General features: G+C 39.7%; 1 protein-coding gene across 2 annotated transcripts; it reads left to right on the top strand.

Moving 5' to 3' along the window:
- Positions 1–350: 350 nt before the first annotated feature.
- Positions 351–24,714, top strand: si:ch211-180a12.2 (uncharacterized). 2 transcript variants are annotated; one of them, XM_063002802.1, is made up of 13 exons: positions 351–440; positions 3,959–4,252; positions 6,688–6,987; positions 8,356–8,661; positions 9,703–9,813; positions 10,886–11,047; positions 12,858–13,154; positions 13,244–13,294; positions 13,373–13,630; positions 14,701–15,042; positions 15,877–16,146; positions 21,727–21,972; positions 24,362–24,714. In XM_063002802.1, exons 1-13 carry the CDS (start codon positions 389–391, stop codon positions 24,367–24,369), a joined length of 2,697 nt encoding a protein of 898 aa, XP_062858872.1. In that variant the 5' UTR covers positions 351–388; the 3' UTR covers positions 24,370–24,714. The 2 variants fall into 2 exon arrangements, with proteins under 2 accessions (XP_062858872.1, XP_062858873.1); XM_063002803.1 differs by having other exon boundaries at positions 3,971–4,252.
- Positions 24,715–25,455: the final 741 nt, after the last annotated feature.

Raw genomic sequence — 25,455 nt, forward strand, 5'->3', positions numbered from 1 at the left:
ATTTTGCATATATACAGTTATTTTTCTCCTTTATTTAGACCCAACATGTGATCATTCTTCTTGAGGTCACCACCGAACCCCAGTTTTAGTTTGGTCACTATACACCATGAATGTTAAGCAGTCTAAAACACTGGATGGCCGCCAGGTTGAATTTTAAGCGACTGCTTCCTCTCTCTTCCCTGTGCTCTCTCGACGATTCGGGGAGAGTTTCGTTCCCGATGACGGGTTTTTTTTTTTTGTTTGTAAGTTTTTATCTAGTACAACCCGCCCACCGTTTCGACTCTATAAGTGTGTGTGTGTGTGTGTGTGTGTGTGTTATTAAGATATACAGAGGGGTAAAAAGGTGTTGATAAGACATACATGCTCATGCTCAGATCACTAAAAGGCCATGAAGATTAAAGTCCTGTTCTTTTGCTTTGTCCTGGGACAAATACATGTGGGTGAGTAATTAAATATGAGGATACTTTGCTTGTGGGTAAATAACACAGGTAGCAAACAGGAGGTGTATTTTTGTGGGAGTGTCTATACGTACATGCCGGAAATTTACATTATATGCTATATTACAGCACTTCCAAATGTACTTTACAGTCAGTAATTGAAAGTATTGAAAATATTTTAATAATAAATATCAATGTAATGTTACCTTGTATTGATTTGCTGTGCATTTGTGTATTAATCTATGCATTTATTGGTCAAGATTTAGGTAGGTTTTAGGTGAGCTCTGCAGTAAGGTGCATGTACTGTTCTTGTTTACCTCAGTGAATAAAAAAGGGGGGGGGGGGGGTTTGTTACAACTTGCATATCTTACTTATCTTTTGAAGCATTATAGCCTAGATCAAAGAGCTTATACCAATAGCAGAAAAGCTCTATGTTTAGTTTCCTTGGTAAAAAAAAAAAAAAAAAAAAACCTTTAAGTTTATTTATCCATTTATTTTAGGACCCACACTTGAATATTCTATGACCTGGCACTGTTATTTTGCTATTTTAAGTGTAGGTTTGTAGGTTCTCGCATCGTAGAAGATGGAAAATTTTCCAAGTTCTGGTCCCAAAGAAAATGCAGAATAATGCAAGAATATAATAAGTTATTTTAAGTTTATCTATTTAAAGTTTCTGGACCTTTTATGTACATTTTATGTGTTTACAGAGATGTTATTAATTGTAGGCAGTATGTATGTATCATATTCGATACATTATACAAATAACAACTACTACTATTACAAATAATAATAATAATAATTATATTATATTATATTATTATCTCTAGTATTAAATATATTATCAAAAATTTTAAATGCAAATAAAATAAAAACAGTGTTCCTTACATTTACGTTGACTTTTATTTGACTGCAGACAGTTTAAACCCAAGATATTTAATGTTTTATCTGCTCAACTTCATTTCATTAATTTCACTAATAAACCTCCAATCCTGCATGTTCACCTAAGGTGATTGTAATCATGGTTTGGTACAAAAGCAGCATCCAGGAAAGGCTGAGTCTTTGATGAGCAAAGATGATCAGAGGATCTTCAGTTTGTCAACAAATGTGTGAGAAAATGATTGAAATGTTTAAAAACAAAGTACCTCAAAGAAAGATTGGAAGGGATTTGCATATTTCTCCCTCTACAGTGCATAATATCATTAAACGATACAAGGAATCAAGGCCAAGGGTGCAAGCTTAAGCTGAACGCCCGTGATCTTTGATTCCTCAGACGGCACTGCATCAAGAACCGCCACTCAACAATAGCTAATATAACCACATGGGTGAGGGATTACTTTGGCAAACCTTTGTCAAGCACTACAGTACGGAGTTACATGCACAAATGCCACTTAAAACTTTACTGTGCAAAAAAAGAAGCCTTATGTTAACCATGTCCAGAAGCGGCGTCGACTTCTCTCTGCTTGGAGGCATCTAGGATGGACCATCACACAGTGGAAACGTGTATTGTGGTCAGATAAATCGGCATTCCAGTCCAAGTCCAGGGCAACATGTGCTGCCTTCAAGACGTCATTTTTCACGTCAGTCCATGCATTTTTCAACAAGACGATGCAAAACCACATGCTGCACACATTACAAAAGCATGGCTGTGGAAGAAGAGGGTACGGGTACTGGACTGGCCTGCCTGCAGTCCTGACCTGTCCCCAATAGAGAACGTGTGGAGAATTCTGAAACGGAAAATGCGACAACAACGACCCCGTACTGCTGCACATCTTAAGACGTTTGCAGGAAGAATGGAACAGAATAAAAGCTGAAACACTAAATCACTTGGTCTCCTCGGTGTCTTTTAAGTGTGGTGAAAAGGAACGGCAACATTACAAAGTGCTAAATGCTTTACTGTCCCAACTGTATTGGAATGTGTTGCAGGTCTAAAATGCAGGAATGGATGTTTATTAACAAATGAAATGAAGTTGAGCAGATAAAAGATGAAATATCTCAGGTTCATCCTGTCTGCAATCAAACAAAAGTCAAAGTAAATGTAAGAAACTCTGTGTTTTTTTATTATTTGCATTTCCCATGCTGTCCCAACTTTTTCTGATTTGGGGTTGTACAAGATTTTGCATTTTACTTAGCAAGTAGGCATAGTGATGTAACAACTGTAGCAATACTAAATATGTCTAAGAACTATTCATTCACGTCATGCAGCTTATTTTACTCACTGATAACATTTACAGTAGTGACAGATTCACTTAATCGTTCATTCTTTTACTGTCTGTTTTACCACCTTTTCATCCTATTCAAGATTGCGGTGGGTACAATTCACTGGGCAAAAGGGAGGAAACACCCTGGATAGGTTGTCGCTCCATTACAGAGCAATAGTAAAAGATATAGGAATGTATTACGACTTCAAGTTATTACATCTCAATCAAAAGAATAACTAAACCACTGGAAGATAAGTAGTTACACATCAACAGCTGGAATGTCTTTAATAAGTGTAATCAATAACCCAAAAAATACATTTATAGTGGTGTAGTAAAATGAGTGTGGTGGAAACTTAGAGATAAACATCTAGTGTATTATGACATAAGACTATGAAAGACTACGCAAGTACTGTACTTTGACCACCTCCTTGTTTCTACACTCACTGTCCATTTTACCAGCTCCACCCCTACAGGACCACCACAGAGCAGGTATTATTTAGGTGGTGGATCATTCTCAGAACTGCACTGACATGGTGGTGGTGTGTTAGTGTGTGTTGTGCTGGTATGAGTGGATCATACACAGCAGTGCTGCTGAAGTTTTTAAACACTGTGTCCACTCACTGTCCACTCTATTAGACACAAAACTACCTAGTTGGTCCACCTTGTAGATGTAAAGTCAGAGACGTCATCTTGTAGACCTTCATCAGTGGTCACAGGACGCTGCCCATGGGGCGCTGTTGGCTGGATATAATTTAGGTTGGTGGACTATTCTCAGTCCAGCAGTGACACTGAGGTGATTAAAAACTCCAGCACAACACACACTAACACACCACCACCATGTCAGTGTCACTGCAGTGCTGAGAATGATCCACCACCTAAATAATACCTGCTCTGTAGTGGTCCTGGGAGAGTCCTGACTATTGAAGAACAGCATGAAAGGGGGCTAACAAAGCATGCAGAGAAACAGATGGACTACAGTCAGTAATTGTAGAACTACAAAGTGCTTCTATATGGTCAGTGAAGCCAATAAGATGGAAAGTAAGTGTAGAACAAGGAGGTGGTTTTAATGTTATGGCTGATCAATGTATGTGGGTGTATGCATGCGAGTTTGTGAGTGTATGTCCATGTATACTATACTTGTGTGTATTATGTGTCTGCAGTGTGTGTTTGTTTCAGTGTTAGTGTTTGTGTCTATGTATTATGTATGTATGCATGTGTGTGCCCAACTTTTCCGAAATATGCATTGCCTGGCACGGGTTTGTGGGTGGTCATAATGTTTTGGCTCATCCGTGTACATAAAATGCTCATGCATTTGCCCGTCAGTTTATCTAACAGAGATCTACGTAAATCTGGGCTCCTCCACCGACCTTCCCTGTTCGTTTCATTCTCCGACGAACGATGAGCTCATCAGCATCGCCTGGTCCTTCAGAGGCTCCATCAACACATCTAACGACTACACGAACCGAAGCATCGTCCTGCCCTCTAACACGTTGGCACTCGAAGGCTCTTCTTCCCTGATGGTGTATAAAGCTACACCGTATCATCAGGGTTCGTATGAGTGCAACGTGATGACCAATGTTACCAGTTACTCCAGCAAAGTCACACTGACCATTTTGGGTGAGTTGTATGGGTGCTGTGTTACACTGATGATGTATGTAGACTTTTAACAGTTAATTTAAGTTTATTGCAAATGTTCTGACAATATCACAAACCTGGGTCAAGAATATACATCCATAAATAAGATTATTAATTTTTCGTTAATAAAAACAGCTTTCTGACTACACGTATTTGTGACCATATAAATATGCTAAGTTAAATACTAATACACCAATTACTGCACCAATTCACCAACTCAACGTCCCCTAAACTCAAAATCTTTGAAACTCAATGCCCTTAGCTGAGAAATGTGTACCCTTAAACTCAACATTTACCATAAACATTTATTATTTAATTTCAAATTAACAATGAACAACCGCGTTGTTCAGCGCTCAGCTTGAGCTGTGCGGTAAAATGTCATCAAAGGGCGAATATGAGACGAATCTGCATTTGTGAGGAATAACTATCAAATCCACTCAATGTTACAGCAGCTCCAGTACTGTACAGTGTAAGTACAGTAAATGGAGTAAATAAAATAGAGTAGAATAAAATTAAAGGTAAAATAAGGAAATTATAAAAAAATTAACTATGCTATGAAATTACTATTATTACAACAGTATGGTAAATACAATAATATAATAAAAACACTATATATTCCACATTCCACTATATATTCCAATAAAAACACTATTTATTAAGCTCCATGTATCTGTGTTTATCTGGATTTTCCTCACTGTTTCACTTTTAAACTTGTGTTACAGCTCGAGGTTCTGAGAAATGGTAAGAATCAGCTTTTCCGAGAGAGTCTAAAATGCTTATCATTAAAAAAATCTTGACGTGACTTCATGTATTAAAAGAACGACATAGAAAAGATAAACCTCTCTTAATTATTACTGCTCATGAGTTCTCTCCACTAATAAAATTCCTTGCTCGTTTTACTACAATAAATCACGTTAAGGTTTGTGCACCACCACACTACATAGGAAGTACTGGCACAGCCAGCGCAAAAAGCTATTGTGTAGCTTCTCATGTGAATGCGCCTTTACTGAACGGAATACGGTATTTCAAGATCAGACATCTCCACGATTAAGAAGCATAAGGAAACAATAAAGAAGTTAAGCTAAAGTGCAGGTTTTATTGTATTTAACTTTTTTTTAATATTATATTTGTGTTATTTTCAGTATATAAGTGCCAAAAACCACCCCATTTTTTTTTATATTAGCCTAAAATATAGGCAGTTTCATGGGACCATGGAACACATTAACAGGTTTCCCATACATTCTAATGGGAAAAAATACCTCGAAACTCAACATTTTGTAAACATTTCAGCACTTTGCATATGCTTTTATCCAAAGTGACTTACAATTGTGACAGTATACAGTCTAAGCAATTGAGGGCCCAACAGCAGCAACATTGTAACAGAGGGGCTTGAACCAGCAACCTTCTGATTACTAGTCCTGAACCTTAACCGCTAGGTTACAACTGCCCTATAACACAGCTCTTACAAGTGTATATATATATATTTTTGGTTTATCCTTACAACCAATAGATGTTGTCACCTTAAAAACTATATTACAACAGTCCCATGGTTATATTTCTTATTTATTTGACCCATGTAAGCCACTGAGCAGTTCGATATGCTTAGAGGATAAACTGTTTGCATTCAAGCGAGCTCACGGAATACTAATACAGTCCAAATAAAGATAGGATGTAATCTAATCTCACAAAAAAACGATCAGCAGCGATTAAGCGACAGTGGTAGCCTAGTGGGTAGAGCTTTTGGGCTATCAACCGGAAGATTGGTGGTTCAAATCCAGGTTCTGCTATGCAGCCACTGTTGGGTCCTTGAGCAAGACCCTTAACCCTGTCTGCTCCAGGGGCGCCGTAAGGTGGCTGACCCTGCGCTCTGACCCCAGCTTCCAAACTAGCTGGGATATGCGAAGAAAGAATTTCATTGTACTGTACAACTGTATATGTATATATGACAAATAAAGTATATCTTCTTCTTCTTAAACCCAGTATCTCTGGACAGTAGGGAAATACTGAATGCTAATACTAAACTGAACTGGATAGCTACAGCCCTTCGTAAACAATCCCAACCAAATATATAAAAACAACCAAAATAAAGGCCACTCAGGTGGCGCAGCGGTAATCTACGCTAGCACACCAGAGCTGGGATTTCGAATACATTGTATTGTATCGAATCTCAGCTCTGCCATTTGGCTGGACTTGGCTGCTGTTCATCCAGGGAGGGAGTCGGATAGGGACCTCGTTACTGAAGCAATCACGACCTCTGCTGGTTGATTGATGGGATAATGCTTTGATCAGGGTGATCAAGGCTGATCCGCATATGAACTTGCCTCGTGCAGGTGAAAAAAATGCATTCGGTTTTGCACACGTGTCGGAGGGGGCTTCATAATGCTTATATACCTAAATCCCACTCTTGCTTTTTTCAGCTCCACCTTCAATATCAGTTCCTTCGACAAATGTCATTTTGGGTCGAGAGAGCATAATAGAGTGTTGGGCAAGAGGATTCAGCCCCGCCAACATCACCTTCATTTGGACGCGTGCCGGCAAAGAGCTGAAAACAACCGAGAAATTCGTAACAAACCTGACAGCTGACGGTCTTCACGAAGGGCTCAGTCAGATTGTGTTCGTCCCTAAACCTGAAGACAGAAACACCACCTATGGCTGCGTGGTGCATCACGAATCTCTGGAAAAACCACTCGTCCAGGAGTTCACCCTGAGTATCACCAGTGAGTGTTTTGATTTATGTCTGGATTTTTAAATAAGCCACAACAAAATGTATTTTGTTTATTGCTATTGAGACGTCAACATGCTGCCACCTGCACGTTTATGTTACGTCTGGCGGTCTAAGAACACTATTGTTGACAAATACAACCCCAAATGAACCTGAGATATTTCATGTTTTGTCTGGTCAACTTCATTTCTTTTATTAATAAACGTCCGTCCTGCATTTCAGGCCTGCAACATTCCAAAAAAAGTTGGGACGGTAAACCATTTACCACTTTGTAATGTTGCCATTCCTTTTCACCACACTTAAAAGACTATTTTTAGCACCGAGGAGACCAAGTGATTTAGTGTTTCAGCTTTTATTTGGTTATCCCGTTCTTCCTGCAAACACGTCTTAAGATGTGCAACAGTACGGGGTACGAGGAACAGTCCAGTACCCATACCCCCTTCCTCCGCCGCCATGCCTTTGTAATGTGTGCAGCATGTGGTTTTGCATCGTCTTGTTGAAAAATGCATGGACGTCCCTGGAAAAGACGACGTCTTGAAGGCAGCACATGTTGCTCTAGGATCTCGATGTACTTTTCTGCATTAATGCTGCCATCACAGAAGTGTAAATGACCTTTATCAAGGGCACTGGCACAGCCCCATACCATGACAGACCCTTGCTTTTGGATGTCCAAAAAGACCTAAAATGCTGATTCATCTGACCACAATCACGTTTCCACAGTGTGATGGTCCATCCTAGATGCCTCCGAGCCCAGAGAAATCGACGCCACTCCTGGACATGGTTAACATAAGGCTTCTTTTTTGCACAGTAAAGTTTTAAGTGGCATTTGTGCATGTAACTCTGTATTGTAATGCTCGACAAAGTAATCCCTCACCCATGTGGTAATATCAGCGATTGTTGAGTGGCGGTTCTTGGTGCCGTCTGAGGGATCGAAGATCACGTGTGTTCAGCTTAAGCTTGCGTTCTTGGCCTTTACGCACTGAATTTCCTCTTGATTCCTTGAATGGTTTAATGATATTATGCACTGTAGAGGGAGAAATATGCAAATCCATTCCAATTTTTCTTTGAGGTACATTGTTTTTAAACATTTCAATAATTTTCTCACGCATTTGTGGACAAACTGGAGATCCTCTGATCATCTTTGCTCATCAAAGGCATACCAAACCATGATTACAATCACCTGTTTGGAATCACATCATTATTTAGCTTTATCACCTCATTACTAGCCCTAAATTGCCCCCATTCCAACTTTTTTTGTTATGTGTTGCAGGCCTAAAATGCAGAAATGGAGGTATATTATTAAATAAAATGAAGTTGACCATCCAACCTACACACTTTTTGTCTATCTGTTCCTCTTTTTCAGTCCTCCCTAAAGTCACCGTGTCTGTCGTGCCATCCTCTTCCCGCTCGTCCCCCCTCACGCTTGCCTGCGAGATCAACGGATTTTACCCGCAGGATTTATCGGTGACGTGGATCCAAAGCGACGGCGTCCTTCCCGAGTATCCTCAGATCCGACGGAACGCCGATGGAACGTACAGGACGCGGCGCTTTCGCACTCTTAGTACGGAGGAAAGAAACCGAGCTGGACAGGTGCAGTGTATCGCCGAGCAGCCTGAAGTATTTCAACCGGCGCTGAGCTCCATTAATCTCTCGGCCGCTGACCCACTGGGTAACTCTACTGTGTTTGCTATATATCTGGGGTCTTACACTGATAGGGTAAGATATTAGGACCACCCTTCAACTGTGCATCTCAGGGTCAGGGTTATAATAAATGTTATTAGACCTGAGTGACCTTGACCCACATGTTGAGTACCAATTGCCGTTGGTCTGTGTATGGACAAGTATAGAATCTCCAACAGGTTGTTGGGCGGCCAAGACTCATTGATGCCATTAAACATTAAAGCAAAGGCATCTGGGATGGACCAATTGAAGGGCTACTGTGGCTCATATGGGTGATAAACCCTGTCCATGTGAGGGTCAGGCTTATATTAAATGTTAGAAGACCTGAGTGACCTTGATAGGGGCCAAACTGGGTTAAAGTCTCCCCAAAACAGTATGGGGTGCCCACATGTTGAGTACCCACTGCCATTGGTCAGTAGATAGACAAGTTTAGAATTTCCAACAGGTTGCTGGGCAATAAAATTTTAGAAGACCTGAGTGACCTTGATAGGGGTTAAACTGTTATGCCTGGACAACTGGGTTGAAGTCTCTTCTAAACAATATGGGTTGCCCACATGTTGAGTACCCACTGCCACTGGTCTGGGGATGGACAAGCCCAGAATCTCCAACAGGTTGTTGGGTGGCCAAGACTCATTGATGCCAGTGAACTAATTGAAGTCCCTAAAGCGTCTAAGGTGGTATAGACACTGACAGGCCTACTTTGTAAGGGTGGTGGTGTGCCAGGACCATGACAGGTCCTTCACGACATGGACTCCAAGGTACTTGAAGGTTACTTGATCAAAACAGGATGGTAGCTTCTCTACTGCTTCATGCTACAGCCTACTCTTGGCTCCTTTGTCTTGCTGATGTTAAGGAGGAAGTTGTTATCCTGGGACCGGTCCTCCTGGTGTTTTACCACCCCCAGGTAGGCCCTCTCATCACTGTTAGAGATCACCACAAAACTTGACAATGGTGGTAGAGCTGGAAGTGGACCCACAGGCAAGTCTTAGGAGTATTTTAGTCATTTACGTTTTTCTTCTGTCTTCCTTAGCGCAAAATCTGGTTTTAACTAAATCTGCAAAAGCCTCTGTGGCGATGATGATCATCTCGTTGCTTCTTGTCTTCCTGCTGTGCATAGGCTTCTCCTGGAAAAGGAAGGATGGTAAGAAAACGCTGTTCTGTTAATGTGTTTTCAGATCATATCATGAAGTTTGAATTACGGGTGGGGCGGGGTCTGATCCTCCTAATTAATAATAACTGTAAAAACAACAGTTTGGGGGGGGGGTCACTAGTTAGCAACGGCAACCTTAATGAAGACGCGACCAGTGATGAAAGTGAAGGCAGTCAGATGAGATGAGAAATGGTACGGTACTCCGTACTAGCTATAGTCCCACGTGTCTACATATCCATGGGGGTTACCCCCATGTTGAGTACCCATTACAGTTGGTCTGTGGATAGACAAGGCCAGAATCTCCAACAGGTTGTTGGGGGGCCAAGACTCATCAATGCTGGGAAGGACCGATTAAAGGGCCACTGTGGCTCATGTGGGTGATAAAGTGAACGGGTCACAACACAGCCCACTCTGATTTCTGACTCAACATGGTTACCCCATGTGGATAGACAAGGCCAGAATCATCAACAGGTTGTTGGGCGGCCAAGACTCATTGATGCCATCGAACATTAGAGCTAAGGCATCTGGGATGGACCTATTAAAGGGCTACTGTGGCTCATATGGGTGCTAAACACTGTCCATGAGAGGGTCAGGGTTATATCAAATTTTAGAAGACCTGAGTGACCTTGATAGGGGCCAAACTGTTATGGCCGGACAACTGGCCAGACAAAAGGGTTGAAGTCTATTCAAAACAGTATGGGGTGCCTACATGTTGAGTACCCAATGCCGTTGGTCAGTGGATAGACAAGCCTAGAATGTTCAACAGGTTGTTGGGTGGCCAAGACTCATCAATGCTGGGAAGGGCTAATGTGGCTCATGTGGGTGATAAAGTGAAAGGGTCACAACACAGCCCACTCTGACTTACCCCCATGTTGAGTACCCAATGCCGTTGGTCTGTAGATTGTTGAACAGGTTGTTGAAATTGTATTCTTCCAGGCTTTACTATGGGAAATATATGTATGTGTATATATGTTGACCCCATCCCTCCAATTATCACTCTGAAAAGCTTGCTAACTCCACACTAGCTACAGTCTCACATCTCCAAATATCTTCTCCCCCTCAGAAAAGCAAAAGAGCCTGAGCGTCTCGGCCATCATCCTGCCCCCGCGGATAGTGGTGGGGCAGAAAGGACGAATCACGGTCAGCATAGAGGGCAGACGAGCAGACCAAGTTCAAACAGCCTGGTTCCTTAACGATACCCCTATTTTAGACACTACTTATTCAGGTAACACCCACACATCTGCGTTTTTTGTGTAATTGTAGCTGCGTTCGGTGAACTACACCAAACTACACTTTATTTTCACAATAGTAGAGTGCAAGTGAACTATCATAATATCTGATAACAGAGCAGTTAACACATTGGCTGACAACCAGTTACATAACGTGTTAGTCATGAAGGACTCTTGCTCAATCTGTATGCCTGAAAACATCAGTGTATTGAAAAATCCTACCCAGCCACTTCAACACAGGGCATTAGTTACTGGACTATCAGAACTATAGTCAATACTGTAAGTCGCTATGGATTCGAACTGAGTAGTGGGGTAGTGTAATTTCATGCCGCACCACTCAAGCACCTAAGTAAATAAGTAAAACCTACAACCCCAAATCAGAAAATAAAAATGCAGTGTTCCTTACATTTACTTTAACTTGTATTTGATTGCAGACAGTTTGAACCTGAGATATTTCATGTTTTGTCTGCTCAACTTTTCAGGCCTGCAACACATTACTAAAAAAATTGGAATGGGGGCAATTTAGGGCTAGTAATGAGGTGAAAAAACTAAATAATTATGTGATTCCAAACAGGTGATTGTAATCATGGTTTATTACAAAAGCAGCATCCAGGAAAGGCTGAGTCTTTGATGAGCAAAGATGATCAGAGGATCTCCAGTCTGTCCACAAATGTGTGAGAAAATGATTGAAATGTTTAAAAACAACGTACCTTAAAGAAAGATTGGAAGGGATTCGCATATTTCTCCCTCTACAGTGCATAATATCATTAAACTATTCAAGGAATCAGGAGGAATTTCAGTTCGTAAAGGCCAAGGGTGCAAGCTTAAGCTGAACGCCCGTAATCTTCCATCCCTCAGACGGCACTGCATCAAGAACCGCCACTCAACAATAGCTGATATAACCACATGGGTGAGGGATTACTTTGGCAAACCTTTGTCGAGCTCTACAATACAGAGTTACATGCACAAATGCCACTTAAAACTTTACTGTGCAAAAAAGAAGCCTTATGTTAACCATGTCCAGAAGTGGCGTCGACTTCTCTGGGCTCGGAGGCATCTAGGATGGACCATCACACAGTGAAAACGTGTATTGTGGTCAGATGAATCAGCATTCCAGGTTTTTTTTTTTTGAAAAAATGGACACCGTGTGCTCCGGACCAAAGACAAAAAGGACCATCCAGACTGTTATCAGGAACAAGTCCAAAAGTCAGGGTGTATCATGGTATGAGGCTGTGTCAGTGCCCTTGGCAAAGGTCATTTACACTTCTGTGATGGCAGCATTAATGCAGAAAAGTACATCGAGTGCTGCCTTCAAGACGTCGTCTTTTCCATGGACGCCCAAAACCACATGCTGCACACATTACAAAGGCATGGCTGTGGAAGAAGAGGGTACGGGTACTGGACTGACCTGCCTGCAGTCCTGACCTGTCCCCTATAGAGAACGTGTGGAGAATTTTGGAACAAAAATGCGACAACGACGACCCCGTACTGTTGCACATCTTAAGACGTGTGACAAAATAAAATCTGAATCACTAAATCACTTGGTCTCCTCTGTGCCAAAACATCTTTTAAGTGTGGTGAAAAGGAACGGCAACATTACAAAGTGGTAAATGCTTTACCGTCCCAACTCTTTTGGAATGTATTGCAGGCCTAAAATGCAGGAATGGATGTTTATTAATAAATGAAATGAAGTTGAGCAGATAAAAGATGAAATATCTCAGGTTCATCCTGTCTGCAATCAAATAAAAGTCAAAGTAAATGTAAGAAACTCTGTGTTATTTGCATTTTCCATACTGTCCCTCTTAGGAGAAAAAAGCTACGGTTCGAGCTACAGATGCTCTAAAGGTCTGTCTTCAAGGATGTCCAGTACATCTCTGTCGTCTGAAAAAGGCCCCCTGCTGGCATCGTCGGCTCCTGGGTATTACAAACTGCATTCGCGCCAACCCTTGTACTCCACCGGCCCCATCAAACACTTCCTCTCCTCCTTTACATTCATCCCCATCCTGCCGGTCCACAAAGGGGCCGTCTTCAAATGCCAGATCTCTTATAAAGGGAAAGAGAAGATATTGATGGAGAGAGTTTCAGAGAAATTAACGGTTCTGTGTAAGTATGTGTGTATGTTTATAATTTATATGGACAGTAGTCTAAAATGCTAAATTTACTGACTTATATTCTGCGTTCTTCAACCCTAGCACCTCCCGAGGTTTCAGAAATTCAACTATCAGAGCCGAACAAAGAGACAGGTATGAATTCCACACGTTAACACGTCCACCTCCTTGCAGACCCACGATGCATCACTAATACATAGATACTCTGACCAGGTATCGTCACCATGACCATCGCGGCCTCACATTTCCACCCTGACGTCATAACCTTCCGCTGGTTTTGTGAGGGAGGAGAACTGTGCCCGGTGGCCATCCCTCCGGCCCTGGCGTCGCCGCGTCCGGACGCCCATGGCTTTTTCTCGGCCAAGAGCCAGTGCAGACTGTCTCAGAACGAGCTGCTGAGAGGAGAGACGTCTGTGTGGGTCACCGTCCATCACAGAGCCCTTAAACAACCTATTACAAGGAAGACCAGAGGTGAGACAAAACAGAGGCATCACAGTATAACAGGGGCGGTTTTCATTCCATATATATCAGTTTCATTCCATATATATCAGTTTCATTCCATATATATCGGTTTTCATTCCATATATATTGGTTTTCATTCCATATATATCGGTTTCATTCCATATATATTAGTTTCATTTCATATATATATCAGTTTCATTCCATATATATCGGTTATCATTCCATATATATCAGTTCCATTCCATATATATCAGTTTCATTCCATATATATCAGTTTCATTCCATATATACCAAAAACCAAATCAGTTTCATTCCATATATATTGGTTTTCATTTCATATATATCGGTTTTCATTTCATATATATCAGTTTCATTGGTCATTACATATATATCGGTTTTCATTCCATATATATCGGTTTTCATTCTATATATATTGGTTTTCATTCCATGTATATATCAGTTTCATTCCATATATATCGGTTTTCATTCTATATATATTGGTTTTCATTCCATATATAAGTCAGTTTCATTCCATATATATATATCGGTTTTCATTCCATATATACTGTATATCAGTTTCATTCCATATATATTGGTTTTCATTCCATATATATCAGTTTCATTCCATATATATCTGTTTCATTCCATATATATATATATACAGTATATATATATATATATACAGTATATATATATATGGTTTTCATTCCATATATATTAGTTTCTTTCCATATATATCAGCTTAATTCCATATATATCGGTTTTCATTCCATATATATCAGTTTCATTCCATATATATCATTTTTTATTCCATAGATATATCAGTTTCATTCCATATGTATCGGTTTTAATTCCATATATATCAGAATATATATATAGCAAAATCATGATGTCATGAGACGTGACGACCAAAAACCAAAATAGTCTCCACCGAATGATCCACATTGTCCACACTGTGGATCATTGGCTACAGTGCAATCACAATGATGAGGCGTAGGCTTGACAAGATTAACCCAGAAGATTAGTGGCCCATTTTGTCTGCTGCAGGCACTGCCAATAACTGTGTCCTTGGTACCCAGGTTTCAGAAAGATGCCCGTCATGTCCGAAATCACCTCCTCCAGCTCTCCATCAGCCTCTCAACAGGAATCTATCAACCTGGCGTGTAACATCACAGGCTTTTACCCTCCCGAAATTAAAGTCAAATGGCTAAATCGGCGCAAGGACGAAGAGAAGGAAATTAGGAATGAAAGCTCGGATGAAGGGACGGTGGAATTATGGGGGCCGATCCAGACGGAGCCGAGGGTGTTCCGTGCCACGGCTGTGCTGAAGGACGTGAAGGAGGGTGAAGAAATCGTGTGCAGGGTCGAGCACTGCTCCCTGATTGAGTCTGTAGAGAAGGTCTGGAGGAGCTCTTACGTCGGTAAGATGTTTTTAATATTGCTACTGTTTTAGCATATATATCGGTTTTCATTCCATATATATCAGTCTAATTCCATATATATATCAGTTTCATTCCATATATATATCAGTTTCATTCCATATATATCAGTTTCATTCCATATATATCGGTTTTCATTCCATATATATCAATTTCATTCCATATATATTGGTTTCATTCCATATATCAGTTTCATTCCATATATATCGGTTTCATTCCATATATATCAGTTTTATTCCATATATATCGGTTTCATTCCGTATATATCAGTTTCATTCCATATATATCAGTTTCATTCCATATATATCAGTTTCATTCCATATATACCAAAAACCAAATCAGTTTCATTCCATATATATTGGTTTTCATTCCATATATATTGGTTTTTATTCTATATATATATATCAGTTTCATTCCATATATATCGGTTTCATTCCATATATATCAGTTTCATTCCATATATATCAGTTTTATTTCATATATATTGGTTTTCATCCCATATATATCAGTTTCATTCTATATTGGTTTTCATTCCATATATATCAGTTTCATTCCATATATATCAGTTTCATTCCATATATATCAGTTTTCATTCCATATATATCGGTTTCATTCCATATATATCAGTTTTATTCCATATATATCGGTTTCATTCCATATATATCAGTTTCATTCTATATATATCGGTTTTCATTCATATGGTTTTAATGTTATGGCTGATCAGTGTAAACTAGTTACATTTAATAATTAATCTTATCAATTATTGCCGGAAACATTTCTGATTAAGTTTTATCTTTACATGTTTGTGTTTCCCAGTATCTCCTTCCATTGCACAGTCCTTGTCTGTAACGTGGAGGAATAATTGTGTCGGGGTGTTTTCCTTGTGCCTCAATGGAGGAGTTCCACTTCCCAAACTCCTGTGGGTTGCAGGGGGTTCCACTCTCACTCCGCTTGTCTCAAAAGAGATACAGAAGGTCACTGACACAGGAGAAATGGAGCTACTGAGCATCTGTGCTTTGGTGAAGTGTACAGGAGTACAGGAAACTGAGCCCAATTTGCAGAATCACCAAAATGGGCATTTACAAAGTAAGTAGGTTTAATTTTTGATTATTTTATTGGATACATTTGCGTATTAAGACTAGTATGACCAGTAGAAAGGACTAGTAGAATAATCTTGAGGTCTAATAAGATGAACTACATAAATCAGACGTACAATAGATATTCAAAACCACTTCTTATTGTAGTAATGAATAAAGTAAGGTAAGTACTAAGCAATATAACCATTATTCAAGGACAAAAACCAGTCTGACCATCTAAAACCATCAAACTGGACCAACCTGACCTGCTTAAACAATCCTGACCAGCTAGTGTCAGTCTGTACTTGTCTGCCTGCAAATCAACCTACACACCTAAACCCAAACCAACCAGTTCACTGAACATCTAAAATACACAAATTGACTTTAAAATCCATCAAACCAGACGAACCTGACCAGCTTTAACCATCCTGACCAGCTAGAGCCAGTCTACAAGCAAAATTAACCTACACACCTAGACCCAAACCAACCAGTTAATTTAACACCAGCCTGTATCCAAAACCAAGACCAGTCTGGCCAGTCAAAACAAACCTGGAAATATCCAATACCCCTCAAAAATGACCAAAGCAGACCACCTTGAACAGCTAAAATCCACTTGACCCACTAGAACTGACCTGAAAATACACAAATTGACTTTAAAACCATTAAACCAGATCAACTTGACCAGCTTAAACCATCCAGCCAGTCTACAAGCAAAATTAACCTCCACACCTAGACCCAAACCAAACAGTTAATTCAACATCTAGAAGCAGCCTGTATCCAAAACCAAGACCACGCTGGCCAGTCAAAACAAGTCTGGACATATCCAAAACTCCTTGAAATTGACCAAACCAGACCACATTGAACAGCCAAAATCCACTTGACCAGCTAGAACAGACCTAAAAATACACAAATTTACTTTAAAGCCATCAAACCAGACCAACCTGACCAGCTTAAACCATCCTGACCAGCTAAAGCCAGTCTACAAGCAAAATCAACCTCCACACCTAGACCCAAACCAACCAGTTTATTCAACATCTAGAACCAGCCTGTATCCAAAACCAAGACCAGTCTGGCCAGTCAAAACAAACCTGGAAATATCCAACACCCCCTAAAAAATGACCAAACCAGACCACCTTGAACAGCTAAAATCCATTTGACCAGCTAGAACTGACCTAAAATACACAAATTGACTTTAAAACCATCAAACCAGACCACCCTGACCAGCTAGAGCCAGTCTGTACTTGTCTAAAACCCATCTTCATGCATCAAGCAATATCAACCTGAACATCTAGACTCCACCCTACCAGTTTATTCAACATCTAGAACTAGCCTGTATCCAAAACACCTAAACAATGACCAAACCAGACCACCCTGGCCAGCCAAAATCCACTTGACCAGCTAGAACAGACCTGAAAACACACTAATTCACTTTAAAACCATTAAACCAGACCAATCTGACCAGCTTACACCATCCTGACCAGCTAAAGCCAGTCTACAAGCAAAATTAACCTCGACACCTAGACCCAAACCAACCAGTTAATTGAACATCTAGAACCAGCCTGTATCCAAAACCAAGACCAGTCTGGCCAGAACCAAGCCTGGAGAAATCCAAACCCCTAAAAAATTACCAAACCAGACCACCCTGACCTGCTAGATCCAGTCTGTACTTATCTAAAACCCATCGTCATGCATCAAGCAATATCAACCTGAACATCTAGACTCCACCCTACCAGTTTATTTAACATCTAGAACCAGCCTATATCCAAAACCCCTTAAAAATGACCAAACCAGACCACCTTGAACAGCTAAAATCCACTTAACCCGCTAGAACTGACCTAAAATACACTAATTGACTTTAAAACCATCAAACCAGACCAATCTGACCATCTTAAACCATCCTGACCAGCGAGATCCAATCTGTACTTGTCTAAAACCCATCTTTATGCATCAAGCAATATCAACCTGAACATCTACACTCCACCCAACCAGTTTATTTAACATCTAGAACCAGCCTGTATCCAAAACACCTAAACAGTGACCAAACCAGACCACCTTGAACAGCTAAAATCCACTTGACCAGCAAGAACCGACCTAAAAATGCACTAATTCACTTTAAAACCATCAAACCAGACCAACATGACCAGCTTAAACCATCCTGACCAGCTAGAGCCAGTCTACAAGCAAAATCAACCTACACACCTAGACCCAAACCAAACAGTTAATTGATAATACATCTAGGACCAGCCTGTATCCAAAACCAAGACCAGTCTGGCCAGTCAAAACATGCCTGGACATATCCAAAACTCCTTAAAAATGACCAAACCAGACCAACCTAACTAGCTAGAACCAATCTGTACTTGTCTAAAACCCATCTGTATGCATCAAGCAAAATCATCCTGAACATCTAGACTCCAAAACCCCTCAAAAATGACCAAACCAGACCACCTTGAACAGCTAAAATCCACTTAACCCACTAGAACTGACCTGAAAATACACACATTCACTTTAAAACCATCAAACCAGACCAACTCATCCAGTTTAAACCATCCTAGAACCTTAAATATATCAAACAAGACCAGTTGACCAGCCTGTTAATATCCAAAACCCCTGAACCACCCTGAACAGCAAAGATCCACTTGACCAGCTAGAACTGACCTGAAAATACACTAATTCACTTTAAAACCCTTAAACCAGACTGCTTGAACCCATCTTTGCAAGCTAATGGAAGCTGATACAGATGTCTAAGGTCTCCAGAGGTTCATAAAAGCTTATAAAAGGAATGTGTACGTGCTGTCCAGCTAAGAAGAGATCCGTATGTCCATAAGCGCACTGATATACTGTTACATTGTCCAAAATTACATAATACTTTACTAAAGGTCACATTAAGCTCTCACCCATTGTTAAAGAATGCAGCTTAAGGTGGCTTTATGCACCAATACAAAGCAGTGACACAGCAGTTTTAGTTTAGCTATAGCCTGTGGTTTTGGTACAGTGTTTAGCAATGCTAAGCTATGTTTTAAATAGAAAGTCTGACAAAAGGTGCACTTGTACTCATTTATACCGTGTTTACCAGTCCATTGTGTTCATGACAGCTCAGAACTTCTCAGAACTCTTCTAATGAACAATGAAAGTTCCAGGTTTTTTAACATTCATTCAGGTTTCAGCCCATCAGCCCAGGGAACACACCCTCGCTTCCTGGGATCGTTCAGTGTTGGCACCCATGGACGCGATGAACTCTGTATTGGGCAGTATCCGCACCTCATTGTTGAAGTTATACACCGATCAGCCATAACATGAAAACCACCTCCTTGTTTCTACACACATTGTCCTGTTTACTGGATATCAGCTCCACTTTGTAGTTCTACAATTACTGACTGTAGTCCATCTGTTTCTCTGCATGCTTTGTTAGCCCCCTTTCATGCTGTTCTTCAATGGTCAGGACCCCCACAGGACCACTACAGAGTAGGTATTATTTGGGTGGTGGATCATTCTCAGCACTGCAGTGACACTGACATGGTGGTGGTGCGTTAGTGTGTGTTATGCTGGTGTGAGCGGATCAGACACACCTCACTGTCACTGCTGGACTGAGAATAGTCCACCAACCAAAAATATCCAGCCAACAGCACCCCATGGGCAGCGGGAAAGGTCTAGAAGATCTAGAAGACCAACTCAAACAGCAGCAACAGATGAGCCATCGTCTCTGACTTTACATCTACAAGGTGGACCAACTAGGTAGGAGTGTCTAATAGAGTGGACAGTGAGTGGACACGGTATTTAAAAACTCCACTCATCATCACCAGCACAACACACACTAACACACCACCACCATGTCAGTCACTGCAGTGCTGAGAATGATCCACCACCTAAATAATACCTGCTCTGTAGTGGTCCTGTGGGGGTCCTGACCATTGAAGAACAGGGTGAAAGCAGGTAAAAAGGTATGTAGAGAAATAGATGGACTGCAGTCAGTAATTGTAGAACTATAAAATGGACAGTGAGTGTTTTAATGTTATGGATGATGTTATGACCTTCCCACAGAGCATCACATTACAAATCCAAAGTCGTCAAGCAGTAACGATCATTGTGGTCTGTGACTGTAATAACACGTTTAAAGCAACATTTCAGAGCAGGGATTTAAGGCTTTATGTGCCCTAACCTACAGCCAACATTACTGGGCTTGTAATGATGCAAAATACACACCAGTGACGTTCATTGCTTGAAAAGAAAAGACACAATGATCTTTCATCTGGGTAAACTTGTGGATAAGTTTTCTATCAAAGTCCAGCAATCCATTCATAAATTCATATTTCAATTATAAAATGTAGCCTGTATTAAATTGTTAACTTGATTAATTGTATTGTCTTGCAACTAGTAGTGGCGGACAGAACCATGATGTCTATGGCTTGCTACATAGGAACACCGATACCTAGACAATGTTTACTAAACGTCTTGACCTAGACCTGTCTAAATCTCCGACACGTGTGCAGCAGCCGACTGCATCTTTTCACCTGCATGAGGCGAGTTCATATGCGGATCAGCTTTGTGCACGGAGAGCCACACCCTCGTCTCTGTGCAGACGGCATCAATCAGCCAGCAGGGGTCGTAACTGCATCGGTTATGATGTCCCTATCCGGCTTTTCCCTCCCTGTATGAACAACAAGCCAATCGTTGTTCATATAGCCAGCCAGCCCAGCCGGATGGCAGAGCTGAGTTTCGAACCGACGGGTTCGAAATCACAGCTTTGGTGAGCTATCGTGTTTTACCGCTGCGCCACATGAGCGGCCCACTTTACGGGATTTTAATAACAGTAATAAATATGGCTCCTGAGTGGCGCAGAAGTGTAACGCGCTACCACGGTACTGCTGAGTGTTCCTGGCATCCACACAAACACAACTGGACATATGAGGGACATGTCTGCTCGAGTGATAGTGGTGGGGTGTCACATAGAGCTTAGCGTACTCTCCATATACTATACGTAAGGCCCTACCTAATTCACGGCAGTGAAACTCGCACCACGGATCGTGAAATGAGCCTTTTCCTATAATATGTAATATGCAATTTGCTGTGAAATTCAAACTTTCCTCATGTTTATTGGGTAATTTGCACTATGAGGCGGTCCTAGTGTACCCAAGCATTTTTAGAATTTGCCTAATTTATAAAGAAAAAAATAAACTGTACATAGACTATCTCAAACTATCAGGAGCGTAATACTTTACTGGTTTGTTCTTTTGAGGCGCAGCTCAGACTACACAGAGATGATCACGTGTTTAGAGAAGCACACTTTTCCATTGATTATGGAATCCCCAAAGGGACAAAATGCACTCAATATGTAAACACAAACATCACACATTGTCAGAACGCTACACCACAGAAAAGTCTGTTACACTAGCAATCCTACAGCAATTCAGTTAGTCAAAATGTCCAAGATATTGAAGTCTAAAGGTAGGCTGTGCTGTGTATTGTAACTTCCATTTATTTAATCATATTTAATTGTATAAATAAGCATTGTACCTGAAGATAAATTAATAAACTGTATAATTAAAACACTAAAATCTTTATTGATTTAATATTTGCTCTGTTTGCTTGTCAGATTCTAATAAAGTGGAAAACGAAGCAGAAAACGAGACAGTAGTAATGATGGAAATCGGACAGAAGTACCAAGAAACAGCCGAAGTTACATCAGGAACTCAAGATGAAGTCACAGAACTTGAGCCGTCCTTTGTAAACACGGTGTACATGAAAACCGAGGAAGGAGCGGCGGATAGAGAGTGTCTGAGTGTCACGGTGGAGATTACCCATCCTGCACTGAGCTTGCCTGTTTACCGGACTTGGACAGGTAATCAAAGCAATGTCCACTGAGATAGATAGTAGCAAGTACAGGTGCCCTATGGCTAATAATAAACATCCATTCCTGCATTTCAGGCCTGCAAGACATTCCAAATAAGTTGGGACAGTAAAGGATTTACCTCTGTAATGTTGCTATTCCTTTTCACGACACTTAAAAGACGTTTTGGCACCGAGGATACCAAGCGATTAGTGTTTAGCGTTTCAGGCTTTAGCCTAGCCCTAAACTGCCCCCTGTCCCAACTTTTCTTGGAATGTTTTGCAAGCCTGAAATGCAGGAATGGAGGTTGAGCAGACAAAACATGAAATATCTCAGCTCTGCTACCGGTTGGCGCCCCCTAGTGGACATAACATTAAAACCACCTCCTTGTTTCTACACACACTGTCCATTTTATCAGCTCCACTTACCATATAGAAGCACTTTGTATTTCTACAAGTACTGACTGTAGTCCATCTGTTTCTCTGCATGCTTTGTTAGCCCCTTTTTATGCTGTTCTTCAATGGTCAGGACCCCCACAGGACCACCACAGAGCAGGTATTATTTGGGTAGTGGATCATTCTCAGCACTGCAGTGACACTGACATGGTGGTGGTGTGTTAGTGTGTGTTGTGCTGGTATGAGTGGATCAGACACATGAGTTTTTTAAATACCGTGTCCACTCACTGTCCACTCTATTAGACACACAACTACCTAGTCGGTCCACCTTGTAGATGTAAAGTCAGAGACGATCACTCATCTATTGCTGCTGTTTGAGTTGGTCATCTTCTAGACCCTTATCAGTGGTCACAAAACGCTGCCCACAGGGAGATGTTGGCTGGATGTTTTTGGTTGGTGGACTATTCTCAGTCCAGCAGTGACAGTGAGGTGTTTGTGGGGGTCCTGATCATTAAAGAACAGGGTGAAATGGGGCTAAAAAAGTATGTAGAGAAACAGATGGAATACAGTCAGTCATTGTAGAACTATAAAGTGCTTCTATATGGTAAGTGGAGCTGATAACATGGACAGTGAGTGTAGTTTTTCATCAGTAGTATCTCTAATCACGTAAACACACAAACCATTTCTATGTATATGGTTCCCTCTAGTGGAAGGTATGTGGACAGACTGAACTGTAAACTAATGAAGGTCAAACATAAGGGGTCAAAAGGGGTCAAGAGAGGCTTTATTGTCATTTCAGCTATATAGGAGTACATATTGAAACAAAACAAGGCCTAAAATAAATACAAAAAGACATGCATAATCTAAAGAGTAAAACGTGAGGGAAATCACACATATAATAATAAAAACAATATTAATAATAATAATATGAATAATAATATAAAAAATAATAGTATTATTAATAATAATAATAATATGAATAATAATAATAATATAAATAATACTATTAATAAGGCTGTTCAGGTGGCGCAGCCGTAACAACACACGCTGGAACCAGAGCTGGATCTCGAATACACAGTATCGAATCTCAGCTCTGCCTGCCGGCTAAGGATGAGCGGCCACATGAACAACGATTGGCCCGTTGTTCAGATGGGCAGGCCTAAGCCGGATGGGGTCTCTCTCTCATGACCGCTGCAATTACGACCTCTGCTGGCTGATTGATGGCGCCTGAGATGAGAAAAGAGTGCTGTCAGGGTGTGTCTCTCCGTACACAACGCTGAGCTGCACTGCACTCGTCAAAGTGTAGGTGATAAGATGCATACGGCATGCTGCCCATGTGTCAGAGGGAGCGTGGCTTAGCTTTGTTCTCCTCAATCAGAGCGGGGGATCGGCATTGGTGGAGAGGAAGCATGATGCAATCGGGCAATTGGACACGCTAAAAAGGGAGAAAAAAGGGGAGAAAATGCATAAAGAATTTTTTGTTTTTAATAATAATAATACTATTATTAATAATTTTAATAATAATAATATTACTAATAATAATACTATTAATAATAATAATAATATTAATAATAATATAAATAATACTGTTAATAATAATATAATATTAATAATAATAATAGTAATAATAATAATATAAATAATACTGTTAATAATAATAATATAATAATAATAATAATAATAATAATGGTAATAATAATAATAATAGTAATAATAATCATATTATTAATAATATAAATAATACTGTTAATAATAATAATAATGTAAATAATACTGTTATTAATAATAATAATGTTATTAATAATAATATTAATAATAAAAATAATAATAATAACAGAAAAACCAAACTGAGTACACATTGTTCTACTTTTTGTTCTAAATATCAACAAAATGTTCGAATACACAGCTTTGTCTTGTCAGTAATGATAGTTTGATTTGTTAGCAATTGTTTCTTGCAAAATTGTCTTTCTTCTGTTGTAATTTTCTTATTTTTCTTATTTTAATAGAGTCCTGAAGAGGAAGTACGACTACCGTTCAGCACACACATTTATTTATGAGGAAGTTCAATGATCTAAACTCTATTTTGCTTATCATTTACTTATCTAACTCTGAGCCTCAAACATAAAAAAAATCAGTATTTGGTTTGTGTTCTTATTATTGCTTTGTTTGTGGGTTTGGTAAAATCTGTAAGTGTATTTCAGTTTTAACACTAATAACCTCTTTTGTAAAGGGATTAAAAAAACACTAAAGGACGTAAAGCACTGAACTCTGAAGTTGACATAAGTTATTAATAATGTTTAATGTTTAACATTTGCTTGTTGCATGCTTATTATAATACAGCTTTTATAATAAACCTAAACTGCAGTTTTGAATTGAGTCTTTAATGAGCAAAGATGATCAGAGGATCTCCAGTTTGTCAACAAATGTGTGAAAAAATGATTGAAATGTTTAAAAACAATGAACCTCAAAGAAAGATTGGAAGGGATTTGCATATTTCTCCCTCTACAGTGCATAATATCATTACACGATTCAAGGAATCGGGAGGAATTTCAGTCCGTAAAGGCCAAGAGTGCAAGCTTAAGCTGAATGCCTGTGATCTTCGATCCCTCAGACGGCACTGTATCAAGAACCACCACTCAACAACAGCTTATATAATATATAATATTAATAATTATAATAATAATAGTAACAATAATATAAATAATAATAATAATAATAGTAATTATAATATTATTAATAATAATAATAATAGTAATAATAATATTAATAATAATAATAATCATAGTAATTATAATATTAATAATAATAATAATAGTAATAATAATAATAATAACAATAGTAATAATAATAATAATATTAATAATAATAATAATATAAATAATACTGTTAATAATAATAAGACGGCGCCACATCAAGAACCGCCACTCAACAACAGCTGATGTAACCACATGGGTGAGGGATTACTTTGGCAAACCATTGTCGAGCACTACAATACATTAGTATTAGAGTTACATGCACAAATGCCACTTAAAACTTTACTGTGTAAAAAAGAAGCCTTATGTTAACCATGTCCAGAAGCGGCGTCGACTTCTCTGGGCTC

Source organism: Trichomycterus rosablanca, chromosome 10 (genome assembly GCF_030014385.1).
Source record: "Trichomycterus rosablanca isolate fTriRos1 chromosome 10, fTriRos1.hap1, whole genome shotgun sequence".
NCBI classification, from domain to species: Eukaryota; Metazoa; Chordata; class Actinopteri; order Siluriformes; family Trichomycteridae; genus Trichomycterus; species Trichomycterus rosablanca.